Source organism: Megachile rotundata, chromosome 15 (assembly GCF_050947335.1).
Source record: "Megachile rotundata isolate GNS110a chromosome 15, iyMegRotu1, whole genome shotgun sequence".
Taxonomy (NCBI): domain Eukaryota; kingdom Metazoa; phylum Arthropoda; class Insecta; order Hymenoptera; family Megachilidae; genus Megachile; species Megachile rotundata.
The window spans coordinates 14,655,268-14,671,280 of record NC_134997.1 but is presented as its reverse complement, the minus strand read 5'-3'; the positions used below and the strand labels follow the sequence as shown (position 1 = coordinate 14,671,280).

General features: G+C 38.9%; 1 protein-coding gene across 6 annotated transcripts in view; it reads right to left on the bottom strand.

Annotated features, from left to right (window-relative positions):
- The window catches only part of LOC100878144 (dipeptidyl peptidase 4 omega), a 119,584-nt gene that overhangs the window by 8,417 nt on the left and 95,154 nt on the right, over nt 1-16,013 (bottom strand). For 5 of the 6 annotated variants that reach the window (XM_012285707.2, XM_076539976.1, XM_076539975.1 and 2 more), the window contains 3 exons: nt 13,963-14,188; nt 12,867-13,054; nt 356-550 (listed from right to left, as the gene is read on the bottom strand). In XM_012285707.2, the coding sequence (XP_012141097.2) occupies nt 356-550; nt 12,867-13,054; nt 13,963-14,188 (609 nt within the window). The remainder of the gene's footprint in view (nt 1-355; nt 551-12,866; nt 13,055-13,962; nt 14,189-16,013) is intronic. The other variant, XM_076539977.1, reaches the window with a different exon arrangement.

The window sequence follows — 16,013 nt, the reverse complement described above, 5'->3', positions numbered from 1 at the left end:
TAAAACGTGCCGGAACCCGATAAATTGCGTCGGGGACATTTTACATGTAAATAGAGAGCCGGTACAACGAAATTAGTATTGGCCCCGCGATCAAAGCGTTCGAACAACGCTTTCGACGACGACGCGCCACTGTGACATTTAAAAATCATTTGCATTTTTAACCCCGACGTCGAGAGCTACCGACATTCGGATCGCGATATTTCATGGAGAACGAACGAGAGAAAATTACGAGCAGCTTTCCAGGGCGCGTTTACCCGAAACGTTGGTTCGCTTAAGGAATAGCTTTAGGAATTATTTGTTCGTCGCTAAAATATTTTCCGAATAATACGAGAATAAGCGTTTCGGGACGATGTACCTGGTAACGTTGATCTGATCGGCTATCTCGACTGTCCCAAGATTTCGATATCCGGCGAACAGCATACCGTTGTCCATTAATCCGGAACCACGGCCGTCGATGGTCGCGTAGATGATGCTCTTGTTTGTCACGAGATAAGTGCCCCAATCCACGTTAAACTTCTCGGTGACCTGATAAGAGTCTGGACCACCGTATCTGGAAAGAGAAAGCGAAAAATTCTATCCTCGATCGAATCGATACCTCGTTAATTCGCCCTCGCGATTACCGAAAACTTCCTGACGCGTTCCATCGCGTACATAATTATCGCTCGTTAATTACGACGTAACGCGTATTCGTATTATAGAATCGAACGAATAATCGTCGAAATGATAACAGATTTCGAGAGAAACATATGTAGATGCAAATGAAACGCGTGTTTACAACTAATTGCTCGTCGAGATACGGTTGTTACGAATTACGGAGCGAATGCTGTGCATCGAGGCGATTAAATTTATTAATTGCCGAGCTAACGAGATTCGAAGGAAAACGTGTACGTACAAGGAGCTGGAAAATTACGACGACATTTCGATAAACGAGCGTAAAGAAACTCGACGTTCGATTTTACCGATAAACTGATTAATTTCGTTTCGACGACCAATTTCTAACGTGGTCCCTACAAGTCGAGTGTCGGTAACGCGATATGTATATTAATAAATAATCATTTTGCAACATATCTGCAAGATTAAGTTAAAAAAAATTAATAAATTCAAATAATTCCAGCAATAAATTTGTTAATAAACAGTCGAAAAATATGAAATTATAAAAAAATTAATGTTAAAATAATAATACAACATCCAATGAGAGTGGTTGCACGCTATTGGTGGATTACATGATCTCTAATTGGCTACTGTACACTACCAATCACTCATACACTTGAATTCGATCTATTGGTGCAATTCGTGATGTCTAATTGGCTGCTGTAATCTACCAATCGCACTTACACTTGAAGAGGTCGCCGCTTCTCAGTTTTGTTTTGGAAGTCGAGGAGGTCGGATCGGCGCTGTCAACACTTACCGGTACGAGTCAAGGGTTTACTTTACCGATATTGTGCTTGTCCCTGTATTACCTACTGTGCTTTAATAAGTGTTTAGTGTGTTTTAATAAATATTTTTTAATAAATATGTGGGTGTATTAATAAAATTTATGGTGTGATTCTACAAGTGTCAGTGACTTAACCAGTGTGTTACCTGCATGCATATACGGATATATTAGTGTACCTAGTGTGTTATTACTAGTGTTCAGTGTGCTTTAATAAATATTTTTTATTAATTATGGGGGTGTATTAACAAATTTTATGGTGTGGTTCTACAAGTGTCAGTGACTTTACTAGTGTGTTTCCTTAAGTGATTGTGCATGTGTATACGGATTTATTTCTGTGTTTTATGGTGCGGTTATTTGAATGTTTTATTAATTTTTTACTGTTTTAATGTATTTTGTGGAGTGATTATTTATGTGTTTTTACAAACTGTTATTGAGTGTTGGTGTACTTTATGCAATGATTATTTAAGTGTTTTGGCATAGTGTTACTGGTGCTTTAGTGTACTTTATGCAATGATTATTTAAGTGTTTTGACATATTGTCACTGGTGGTTTAGTGTATTATGTGGAATGATTATTTAAGTGTTTTGACATATTGTTACTGGTGGTTTAGTGTACTTTACGCAATGATTATTTAAGTGTTTTGGCATAGTGTTACTGGTGGTTTAGTGTACTTTATGCAATGATTATTTAAGTGTTTTGGCATAGTGTTACTGGTGGTTTAATATATTTTATGGAGTGGATATTTAAATGTTTTAACAAATTGCTACTGGTGTTTTAGTGTGTATTATGGAATGGTTATTTAAATATTTTAACAAATTGTTACTGGTGTTTTAGTGTGTATTATACGTTTTGATATACATTTGCAAATTTATTACTGGTTTTTGTAATGTAGTACTGCATGCATGCTTAACTCGTTTATTAACTGTTTGCGTTTCAAAAATGTATACGTTACTCGAAATGCAAATTGATTGACAGTTACTAAATTGTTGTCTTGCTATGATTACAGGTCACGCTGCCAATCCAATGGACAAACTGCCAAATCTAAACGTTGCCAAAGCAGTCCAAAGCAGTCCAAAGCAGTCCAAAGCAGTCCAAAGCAGTCGAAATCTCTGATGCTCTACCGTTAAAGCGATCGCAGTGGCACAAGTCAGCGATCGGTGAGTCGCATGCTTTATGGTTCCTCCGGTTCCCATCATGTCGTAGGACGAATGGTCCGAAGCGACACGGGAACTGGTTGTATTTTATATTATTAAGCGAGCATAGTGACCACGACTGTACGATCGTGCAAAATTCGTACAAACTGTTTATTATATTTATTAGCTCAGGTCAGGGTTTTCTTGTACATCGCGTTTTAACTTAACTTCTTTACGAATCAAATTAAAATTAGTATATTGAAGTCGGATGACCCTCCGATTTCGTGCTAGTTTACTTTTAGAGTCACTTTCAATTTTATTTTCACTTTCAATTGTATCGCGAACTCTTTTTGAATACACATATGTACAAGAAAGTTTCGCGAAAAACAGATTTCGATATCAAAGTTAATTATGAATGCTTTTGATCATTTAGAAATTTACTTTGATATCACAAATCTGTTAAAAATGAAAGAATCGATATACTTAGATTTTTGCAAAGTGATCTTCCATTTTCCATTTTGAAAGTTTTTTAAAGTTAGAGTCAATTTTTGCTGGAAGACACTTTATTAGCATGTTTCTAATCATGTTTTTTAGCTCAGGATTTTCAGCACACATGAAGAAAACTGGTAGGTGAAAATACATGTGGCCGTGTTCATTTTTATGCTCTATACTCATGCGCGTGCTTAGATGCTACTCGCATGAGTTAGGGCAGGTGGACACGGTTTAGTTTTAAGATGTTTTGGCGATCGACAATTTGACAGTGAATTATCGACACAAGTTACACGTGTGTGTGTGTGGTTAGGTCGTGGACCTTGTGTCGATTAAACTGTAGATTTATTTTTTAAATTTTGCAAAATTCTATTTGAAAATGCATACAAAATGCAAGTAGAGTCATTTGAAAATGCATACAAAATGCAAGTCGAGTCATTTCAAAGTTATATAAATTGATTAAGTTAGAAAATTGTATAAGTAGTTAAAATTATTACATGTACATATTACATTGAATATTCGAAAGAGTATGAAAATGAAATATGTTAAGTTCACTGTCGATTGTCGGTCGATTTCAGCAAAAAGGTATGAACTTAGAGTGTGAATGTAGTATTGAACTCGGGTGTCGGAGACGTCCCGGGACGTACTCCCTAGGATTAGGCTTTTTTGCACCCGGGTGGTATGTGTGAGAACCGTGGAGTGTGTTTTTGAGAGAATGGACTTTGCAATTTTTTAAATATAGCGATAGGCAGGCAGGTAGCTTACTTCTGGTGTGAATGAGTTAGTTTTAAGTAGGTAGGGCCAGAGCAAGCTTTCACGTTTCTCTGTCCTCCTCTCTCACACGTGAGATGCTTGTATCTGGGGGGTTCACGAAAAATCGAGAAGAGAAAAATTAAATATGAATATATTTAATATCTCTTGAACTCGATTGTTCGTTCAGGCCAGGCCTTTTTAGTTTGTAAGTCGCAGTCGGGTTCTAGATCCGACTGCAAAAATGAAGTATACAGTGAAGTGAAGTGAAGTGCAGTGAAATAAAATATTCTGCTCGGACATTCTTTTACGGACAGCGCATTCTAAGAATCGCTGGTCGTATTTTTATCTTGAGTAATTATTTTTCTTACAAAACTTACTTATTATATATTACATAAAATTTCGATTTAGTTATCGATCGAAATAAATGGATAGTATTGCAATTTTATTTCGATAAAACTGTCTGCTATCTGTTTATGGAGATTGATAGCGAAATTGAGAATTTATGTAATTGAAAACTAAGAATGTCCGAGTTACCGTAAAATTTCGCGAGTGATTTTTGTGAGGCTTTGCCGAAGAGAGAAGAGGCTATATGCCGAAGAGCCCCGGCAAAAGTTGCCAAAGAAGAGGGGAACTATTAATGAATGTCCATCCTAAGATCTTAGGATGGACAGTCATTCTGTCACTATGCTCGCTATTATTTTCTTGTATTTTATATGTGCTTTTTGAACGATACGAAATGTATCGTCACGTTTTGCTCGAATTTTTACGAGCACAGCCACTCGCGATTTTATTTGTATCCCTTCGCGATTCGAGATTTTTATGCCCTCCCTATTAAATTTTGAGATTAGAGATTTTTATATCCCTTCGCGATTCGAGATTTTTATACGTTCGCGAGTAAATTTCGAGATTAGAGATTTTTGTATCCCTCCGCGATTATATTACGAAATTAGAGATTTTTATATCCCTTCGCGATTATATTACGAAATTCGAGATATCCCTTTGTATGTCCCTTCGCGATTTTATTACGAAATTCGAGATTTGTATATCCCTTCGCGATTTTAATTTCCCCAATTTTATGTGTTAATTACTATTCTCTGTTTCAGGAATTGATTTTGAATGAATTGTTTTATTGTTGATTGATTTTTAATTCGTAATTTTCATTGTGTTTTTTGTTTCTCGATAGCGTCGTTTCACTTCTACTCCTACAATTGTTGTATAGGTTAATAAAATTTTGTATGTTTCAGATTTCATTTTTTGGTAAGTTATGTTGTTCCTTCTTCTAAAACTTCTGTGTTAATAAATTTTTATCTGTTTTAGCATTCAATTTTTGGTAAGTCATGTTGAGTGCATTAGATTTTTAATTCCGAGCTTGTGGGAGGAAGGGTGGGCTCGGGCGCAGGTTTTTCGTCACAATTTGTGACGAAAAGCCTGCGCACTTTGTAAGTACCTCTTATTCTAACTTGCACTCATCTTTGTCACAATTTTTTAATTTATATATTATACTGTAGTAATAGTTTGTCATTTTTTCTCAATTTCCCGAAATTTAAAAGAAAGTTCTTCCAACTTTCTTTCATATCCCTTTGTTCTTTTTCAAAATTTTATATGCGAGTGCAATTTTAGAATAAGAGGTACATGTAGGGCATTTACAATGTATTACAGTATGCGTGAGTGTGCGAATGGTGTGTGTCCTGCATCCTGTACTTACTCGTAGGGCCTCTAATTTTCTATCTGATTTTATTTCTAGCTTCGAAATTTTCAAGCCTCCTCTCTGCTTTATTTCTTCTCCTGTCTTACTTTATTATTTGATTAATTTTTAATGCTTTAGTTTCATTTTGGTTTTAAGGTTTTTAATCTCCTCGGATTTTTATTTTCTATTCAAGATTTTCAAACAACGTGATTTTCTTTCGAGTCTTGAAGTTTTTCAATCTCTTCGTCTTTTTATTTCGGAGTTGAGGTTTTCAAAATCTACGATTTCGATTTTTGAAGAGTTTCGTTTCGAATAAAGGGAGATTTCATCCCTTGATCCTTCGATTTTCTGAATTAATTACTTTTGTCTGTTTCAGATTTTTATTTCAAGTAAGTAATTTATTGATTTATGCTTGTCTAAATACTTTTTGTCTGTTTCAGATTTTTATTTCAAGTAAGTAATTCATTGACTTATGTTTGTCTAATTAATTTTTGTCTGTTTCAGATTTTTATTGCAAGTAAGTAATTCATTGATTTATGTTTGTCTAAATACTTTTTGTCTGTTTCAGATTTTTATTTCAAGTAAGTAATTCATTGATTTATGTTTGTCTAATTAATTTTTGTCTGTTTCAGATTTTTATTACAAGTAAGTAATTCAATGTTTCATATGTGTCTTAATCAAATTTGTATGTTTCAGGTTTTAATTTTACGTAAGTAATTTTTAATGTTTCATTTTTGACTTAACTATTTTTGTATGTTTCAGGTTTTAATTTCATGTAAATAATTTTTAATGTTTTTCATGTTGTCTTAATTATTTTTGTTTGTTGAAGGTTTTAATTTCAAGTAAGTAATTTTTAATGATTCATATTTGTCCTAATCATTTTTGTATGTTTCAGGCTTTAATTTTAAGTAAGTAATTTTTAATGATTGATATTTGTCTTAATTATGTTTGTATGTTTCAGGTTTTTATTTTGTATAAATAGTGAAATAATTTATATTTGTCTTAATTACTTTTGTTTGTTTCAGATTTTTATTTTATGTAAGTAAGTGAATTATTCATATGTGTCTTAATTATATTACTATTTTTCAGATTTTTATTTTAATAATTCATGTTTGTATTAATTTCTTTCTGATGTTTCAGGTTTTTATTCTAATAATTCATATTTGTCTTAATTTCTTTCAGATGTTTCAGGTTTTTATTTTTCAGATTTTAATTAGGTAATGAAATGTTTCATATGTGTCTTAATTACATTTTTATGTTACAGGTTTTGATTGTAAGTAATTGAGTATTTCTCAAGTATATTGTAATTTTATTTGCGTATTTTTATCAAGGCAACTCGAGATGTATTTCTCTTTTATTCCGAAAATGTTAATATGAATTTTGCATGGTAGCATGAATTGTGCATGTTAGCATGAATTGTGCATGCCTAAACATTATAATGTTACTAGTCTTTTCTGTTTCCTCTTTTTATTAATACACCTAATTAGTCTATAGGTAATGAAGAGGTCATCATTGAAGATTTCCTTCGTGGGATTTCATCAACTAATGCGCTAATTTTAAGTAATTTTAAGTTGCGTCTATTGTAATATATTGTAGCATGAATGAGTAAATGTGTGAATGGCGTATACGCGAAGATTGAAGACATCAATCATCGAGGGATCATCGAGGGATCTTGGAGAGATGCGCGCGTTAGCTCTAAGTTAATGTTACGCGTTAGTTTTAAGTTAAGTGTGCTCGTCCCTGTAAGTGCCTCTTATTCTAACTTGCACTCGTCTTCTCAATTCTCAAACTTTGTACGCGTTAGCTTATAGTATACTCAGCTATGTTTTGTCAATCGCTCCGAACCCAAGTGGATCATTGGGGGTTCATAGCGCCGTGAACACGGGCAGAGGTGAGCTGCAAGTACTGGTGTAGCGCCAGGGACACATCTCTGCGGGGCCGATCGATTGATGAACCATCTCGATCTGCCGCCTCACGGCAGGGGTCTCCTCTCTGCGGTCAGACTTGCTTCAAACGCAAGCGGGGAGAAATGGGAGACCCTCCGCGGATGTGTCACTCGTTCTTGCCAGTATTTTCGGTTCATCTCTGTCTCGTGGTTCACGTAAGCCACTATGGACTACCCTTTGACCCATGGAAGGCGAGGTTCACTTGGCAAAAAATACTGATCCCCTTTTTTTACAGAAAGTTCTTCTAACTTTCTTTGCTTTTTGACAGAAAGTTCTTCTAACTTTCTTTTCTACCCCTTTGCTTTTTTACTTCGTCATAGATTATTCGAGTGCAATTTTAGAATAAGAGGTACGCGTGCGGCGTTTAGAATAAGTTAAGCATATGTGTGTGAGATCTCATGCAATTAGTATTAAGTTAATGTATGTGCGTGTGATACAAGTTCTTGCAATTTTGTTTGTAAAGAATTTGTATATGCGAGCCTATGAGCTAAGTAGAGTCAAAACTCATTTATCCTTCTGATAAATGAGGTAGTTGCAATTGGAGGGTGGTAGGGATTTGGAGTTAGGGCGGGTCACTATTGTAACGTAGCCACCTCCTCGTGGTGTGACCTGGTAATCGATGTCGTTTTCTAAATATTTTTCACGAAATTATCTTTAGAAAACGATATCGAGCTAAGAGCTACGATTATAACTTCTGAGTTTCATATCCAAATTACATTAATTCCGAGCTGTGGGAGGAAGGGTGGGCTCGGGCGCAGGTTTTTCGTCACAACATGTGGCGAAAAACTTGCGCAAATTGTAAGTGCCTTTTGTTCTAACCTGCACTCATCTTTACAATTTTTTAACTTGTTACGTATTATAATAGATTGTTACATATTAGATGGTAGTAATAGCCTATCATTTTTATTGTCAATTGCTCGAAACTTAAAAGAAAGTTCTTCCAACTTTCTTCTTTACCCCTTTTCTTTACAAAGTTTTAAATTATAAGAGTGCAATTTTAGAACAAAAGGCACATTTAGGGCTTTAATTTTATGTAAGTTTCAATGTTTCATATTTGTCTTAATCATTTCTGTATGTTTCAGGTTTTAATTTTATGCAAGCAATTTATTTATTCATATGTGTCTTAATTGTATTTGTATGTTTCAGGTTTCTATTTTAACGATTCATGTTTGTCTTCATTTTATTCGGATGTTCCTTGTTCTTATTTTAATTAAGTAATTGAATACTTCTCAAGTATATTGTATATTTTACAGGTGTATTTTTATTGAGTCAAGACATTGTGCATGCCTAAACATTATAATGTTACTAATATTGCATTTGTTTCTCCGTTTCCTCTTTTTATTGTTAAGGCTAATTATTCTGTAGGTAATGAATAGGTCATCATTGAAGACATCCATCGAGGGATCATCGAGGGATCATCGAGGGATCATCGAGGGACCATCGAGGGATGCGTGCGTTAGTTTTAAGCTAATTTTATGCGTGCGTTAATTTTAAGCTAATTGTATGCGTGCGTTAATTCTAAGTTAAGTGTGCTCGTGGGCGGGGCGGGTGGGTCCTTGTAAGTGCCTCTCATTCTAAATTGCACTCATCTTCTCAATTCTGAAACTTTGTACGCGTTAGCTTGTAGTATACCCACTTATTTTTTGCCAATCGTTCTGCGCCCAAGTGGATCATGGGGGGTTCACAGCGCTGTGAACACGCGGTAGAGGTGAGCTGCAAGTGCCGGTGTAGCGCGAGTGATATTCTTTGCCCGGCGGGGCCGAACGGGGGGAGCACCTCTCATAGCATGATGTGCCCCCCCGATCTGCCGCCATACTGCCAAGGGGCATCACGGCAAGGGTGTCCTCTGTATAAGTCGCCCGCGCGTCAGAAATGGGAAACCCTCCGCCAACTGGGGTGTATCACTCGTTCTTACCAAAGGTATCTTCGGTTCATCTTTGCCGTCGTGGTTCACGTAAGCCACTATGGACTACCCTTTGACCCATGGAAAGCAAGGTTCGCTTGGCGAAAAATAATGGTCCCCTTTTTTTACAGAAAGTTCTTCTAACTTTCTTTTCTTTTAGTAGAAAGTTCTTCTAACTTTCTTCTCTTTTAGTAGAAAGTTCTTCTAACTTTCTTTTTTGCCCCTTTGCTTTTTTACTTCGTCATAGATTATTTGAGTGTAATCTTAGAATGAGAGGTACCGTGCGGCGTTTAGAATAAGTTATGCGTGCGTGTGTGGGATCCCATGCGATTTGTATTAAGTTAATGGATGTGTGTGTGTGTGTAATACAAGTTCTTTGCTGGATTGTGGTAAAGAACTTGTATATTTTTGCGAGCCCACGGGCTATGTAGAGTCAGAACTCATTTATCCTTCTGATAAATGAGGTATTGCAATTGGAGGGTGGTAGGGATTTGGAGTTAGGGTGGGTCACTTTTTAACGTAGCCACCTCCTCGTGGTGTGACCCGGTAATCGATGTCGTTTTCTAAATATTTTTCACGAAATTAACTTTAGAAAACGATATCGAGCTAAGAGCTACGATTATAACTTCTGAGTTTCATATCCAAATTACATTAATTCCGAGCTGTGGGAGGAAGGGTGGGCTCGGGCGCAGGTTTTTCGTCACTTGTCGTGACGAAAAGCCTGCGCACATTGTAAGTACCTCCTATTCTAATTTGCACTCATCTTTGTCAATTTTTAAACTTACATATTAGATTGTAGTAATAGTTTGTCCCTTTTTCTCAATTTCCCCAAACTTAAAAAAAAGTTCTTCCAACTTTCTTTCCTATCTTTTTGCAATTTTTACAAAGTTTTATATGCGAGTGCAATTTTAGAATAAGAGGTACATGTAGGGCATTTAGAATGTATTACAGTCTGCGTGAGTGTGTGAATGGTGTGTGTCCTGATTTTTATTTTAAGTAAGTAATGTTTCATATGTGTCTAATTATATTTTTATGTTTCAGATTTTTATTTTAAATAAGTAATTCAATTTTTCTTATGTGTCTTAATAATATTTGTCTGTTTCAGGTTTTTATCGAGTCGATTCAAGGTTTATTTTATTTTTATTCTGAAAATGTTAATGTAAATTTAAATGTTAGCATGAATTGTGCATGTCTAAACATTACAATGTTTCCTCTTTTTATTGTTGCACCTATTTATTCTATAGGTAATAGGTCATCATTGAAGACATCAATCATCGAGGGACCATCGAGGGATCTTCGTGGGATGCGTGCGTTAGTTTTAAGCTAATTTTATGCGTGCGTTAATTTTAAGTTATGTGTGCTCGTGGGCAGGGCGGGTGGGTCCCTGTAAGTACCTCTCATTCCAACTTGCGCTCATCGTCCCAATTCTCAAACTTTGTACGCGTTAGCTTGTAGTATACCCCGTTATTTTTTGTCAATCGGTCCGAACCCAAGTGGATCATTGGGGGTTCATAGCGCCGTGAACACGGGCAGAGGTGAGCTGCAAGTACTGGTGTAGCGCCAGGGACACATCTCTGCGGGGCCGATCGATTGATGTTCCGTCTCGATCGGGTGCCTCACGGCAGGGTTTCCTCTCTGCAGTAAGACTTACCTAAAACGTAAGCTGGGAGAAATGGGAAACTTTCCGCGGATGTGTCACTCGTTCTTGCCAGTATTTTCGGTTCATCTCTGTCTCGTAGTTCACGTAAGACGCTATGCACTACCCTTTGACCCATGGAAGGCGAGGTTCACTTGGCGAAAAATACTCATCCCCTTTTTTCACAGAAAGTTCTTCTAACTTTCTTTTTTTTGTGATAGAAAGTTCTTTTAACTTTCGTTAGCTTGTAGTATACCCCGTTATTTTTTGTCAATCGTTCTGCGCCCAAGTGGATCATGGGGGGTTCACAGCGCTGTGAACACGCGGTAGAGGTGAGCTGCAAGTGCCGGTGTAGCGCGAGTGATATTCTTTGCCCGGCGGGGCCGAACGGGGGGAGCACCTCTCATAGCATGATGTGCCCCCCCGATCTGCCGCCATACTGCCAAGGGGCATCACGGCAAGGGTGTCCTCTGTATAAGTCGCCCGCGCGTCAGAAATGGGAAACCCTCCGCCAACTGGGGTGTATCACTCGTTCTTACCAAAGGTATCTTCGGTTCATCTTTGCCGTCGTGGTTCACGTAAGCCACTATGGGCTACCCTTTGACCCATGGAAAGCAAAGTTCGCTTGGCGAAAAATACTCTTCCCCTTTTTTGACAGAAAGTTCTTCTAACTTTCTTTTCTTTTAGTAGAAAGTTCTTCTAACTTTCTTATTTCCCTTTGCTTTTTGAATTCGTCATAGATTATTTGAGTGCAATCTTAGAATGAGAGGTACCGTGCGGCGTTTAGAATAAGTTAAGCGTGCGTGTATGGGATCCCATGCGATTAGTATTAAGTTAATGTATGTGTGTGTGTGTGTGTGTGTGATACAAGTTCTTTACTGGATTGTGGTAAAGAGCTTGTATATGCGAGCCTATGAGCTAAGTAGAGTCAGAACTCATTTATCCTTCTGATAAATGAGGTTGCATTTGGAGGGAGGAAGGGATTTGGAGTTAGGGTGGGTCGCTATCGTAGCCACCTCCACGTGGTGTGACCTGGTAATTGGTATAGTTCTCTGAAGGCTTTAAAAAATCTTCAGAGAACTATTCCGAGCTAAGAGCTACGATTAGAATTTAATTTAGAATTAGAATTTAGAATTTAAGAGCTACGATTGTAATTTTACTTATAATATACATATAATGGAGTTCTTTCTTACGGCTCTTTCGCCGTACCGGTTTATCGAGTCGGACTAATAATTATTAAACAATTTTACTCTCCGGACGAAGAAAGGCTAACTCGTTTTTACGGTTTAATTCGGTTATTCGATCTCGTACTGTCTCTATTTACGCGGGATCTAATCCGTCGGAAACGACTTCTATCCGAGTAATCGAATTTTCGAACCAAGAATCAACGTCTACCGACGCGACAATTCCTCGAGTTCAGACTTTGTAAAATTTCATTCGATTTTGTTCGCTCTGCCGATCAACTTTGCCCCCTTTGACTGTTCCCTCGAGGGAAGTTCAAACGAAAGTTGGCAAAAAATTTCTGTCGTTGGACGAGAAACGTTTATTCGACCCTCTCGTCGATTAGTATTTCGATAAAATTCATTAAAATTCCGAGATCGCGTTTACGGGACGTCGAGCGAATATCGCGAGACGACTTTCGATGGAACGGACGATCGTAAAAAACTTTTTGATAAATGATACGCTGTGTCTGACACGTGCTATCCACTCCCAAGTCGTCCTCCTTTTTTTCCATTCACCGCGAATAATTCGTATCCGCTTTCGAGGGCATTAAACCGCATTCATGGGGCTAGCGGGCATTTGCATGCGAATAAAATAACGGCGCGTATGTCGTACGGTTTCGTTTCACAATTGGGCCAAGCGATTAATCGGGAATAATACTCACACGAAAATTAACATGGGATACTTGGTGGCACCGGTCAAATCAGCGTTCGGTGGAATCAATAGTCTGACTCGAGCTTCGAATCCACCCTGAACCGGTACTTTCAAACGACGCACGATCGGTTGCAATCTTTCCTCGATGATTCCCGAAACTGCCTCGTTACTTTCCCATACCAGAAGCTTCGTGGAATTCTGAGAAAAGAACAAACAAGCGCTTCGTCAAAATATCCTGACTCGTTAGACGCCTAGAATCGAGCCGAATTCGAAGATCGATCTTTCGGAAGTCCGAGACGTTCGAGATAACGATTTATAAATTCTGTGCGATTCCCCGGGGAAAAGCCGATTCGATTCGATGAATCTGTCCGGACTACGGGAAGATTAAACGTCCGGCATACTGCATTAAAGCAGAGGCAAGAAAGCGTGGCCGCTGCGTATTCGACGTTGATCCACGACGCTTCGAAACTTTTCGTTCCTAAAATATCGTGTACCGCTCGCCCAACGGATAATTCCTCTTCGCCGACGATCTTTCCGGACGACATTTTCACGATATTTCCAAACGAATTAATTAAAATCGATCGCGATTAATAAATAATGCGTATAATATTAGCATACGTATCGACCAGCGACGATAAACAGCGTAAAGTCCCGATGGAGTTTAACGTTCGATTAAAATTCATCGCGAACGGAAGAAAAACAGGTAAAAGGACTCGAGACGGTAGCGCGTTGGAGTTTCGCGCGACGGAAAGTTGGAGGTCCGGCTCGGTAATTACGTTATCGGTCGAAGGGTGAAGAAATCGTAAAGGAAACGAAGCGACACGGCGCGGCTGGTTATCGTGACGAGCACGAAACGAGAGGAGAAAGAAAATAAGAGAAACAAGAAACGGACTGTTCAACTTCTTTATCGAGGGCGAACGATTACGTCTGGTAATCGGCTTTTCTCGCGGACGAGCCCTTCTCCTCCCGTTCCGAGTCATCGACGAAACGATTAATTTCCTTCGCTTTCGACGGGGAACGACCGTTCTTTGTAACGGTCGACGGCTAAATTCCGCTGGATGGTTTATCTCGGGAACGCGTTATGGCGACGACGTTGGATCGCTTACCCGGTTGTAAATGGCGATGTCAGGTACTCCAGGACCGGCGCAAGTGAGCGCGTAATGCGAATGATCGGTGGAAAACTTGGCCGTGTTGTAGAGACATCGGTTTCCGTCGGTTTCCCGCACTATGTCGCAGCTCAAACATTCCGGCGGCTTACGGTCGCTGGCTCGCAACGATATCCGGTACAAATGTTGCACCGCGGAGTCTCGTTCCGTCGTGGCCAGATAGTAGCTGCAACAGAGACACGGAAGAGAATGAAGAAAGAGGAAAAGAAGCGTTGGACGAACGTTCATTTGCATAGGCTTGCTCTTTAATGGCTTTGTAATCGCGAGAACGGTTCGCGAATTTGCATCGCAACCAACTCCGCTCCGCCTTTTGTTTACTCGGCTAACACGCGTCGAAAGAAGAAACTTTTCGATGTGCTCGCGGATTTTGCGAACAAACTTCGCCAACTGGCAGGCTCGGTACCTCGGCGTCGGGATCTAGTCACCGTCGCTTCGCTCAAAGGAAGCTGCATTTAATTCCCTCGGTTACTTACTGCCCGTTTCAAATAAACGCGCAGACACTGGAACTTGGTGTCGAAACTCGATTACTTGGAACTTTGACAGGAAACAACGGACTATTTACCGTGGCCGTTTCGACCTCTTCTGCTACGGCTTCCGCGATTAGCGTTTACCAATTATCGGTAAACTTTGCCCTTTGAGGGGATCGGGAATTTTTCTCCTTCGCGTCCGTCGTCTCGTAAATTGCCGATTAAACGTTCCGAATAATTTCTACGATACCATTCGATGGATCCGCGAGCGAATATCGAACGGGTCGAAGAGCCCCTACAAAGCAGTTTTCCCCGGCCAAATTCGTGTTTAATCTAAATCTATGTCGACTTAGTCCGTCGCGCAAACCTTACGCCGCAATTTCTGTGCGCACAGATGCAGCTGGACAAACACGAGCGGTGCACCGACTCCGATCAACGAACAGGATCGTATCTTTTAATTCGAGCTATTTTATCGCGTTGGAATACGCGATATCGACGTTTATAAACGCGTGCCTTTCGATCGGAGTCGTAAATTATACTTTGCTAATAATTTCTGTTCGTATCGCGACCGTTATCGCGCAGAGATTGGTTCGCGTCGAAATGTAGGACAAGCTCCGAAGCTGTAGATTAGCATGTTGCCGTATACATATGTTATTTACTAGACGGTAGTAAATACATTCTTGGCAAGTAAGAGGGACGTATATTGCATGCCTTAGCAGGAATCTTGCGACATGTTAGGATACTGGCAATCAACTGGCCCTCTGTCAAACGTTCAGATCCAAAGCTGTTAACGTCTGATTTATAACGTTCCACTACTACTGCCGCGCGGTTCTGTGCTGCTCTGCTCTGTAAAGCGATCAAACTACTCACTCCATTTGCATTAATTCGTATTCGATTGCTCCTCGTTAACGAGGGACCGCGATTGCCTTCAATTATTCGCGTCTTTTTACAACAAATTCATGCGTATCGATCGATTTCGCAGGATACGTTCAATTAATCTTTCTCGTGTTAAACACGCGATTCCGTGCCGTAATTTTATGCGGTATCGAAAGTATTACAGGGCAAATTTCCGAAAATATGCTCCTATAAATTATACGTTTTCGCTTAAAGAACAGCGTATCGGTTATCGTTAGAAAACGATATTATTGCCGATACGAGGCTAAATTTCATATTCGTTTAATTAAAGTTTTCGGTCTCGTCGATTTCGTGATTAAGTTCTCGTAATTTTACCTCTGTACTTGGATAAATTCCTCTGATCCAGAAGCGGGAACTCGTCGAAAGTTGGCAAACTTGCTGTTATCGATAATCTGGACAGTTTCGCGATTCCGCAAGTTATTTCGCGGATGTACGAAATTACCGATCGTCGAGTGTCGAATCGCTAAACGGCTAATTGACAAGCCGACACGGTGACGCGAGTTAAATTTCGTATTTGGAATCTCGAGTTTCGTCGATTACAATCGAACGCGAAACGGCAAGATTTTCTTCATAATATTACAAACGAACAAGGTATTCGGTTGCTCGTCA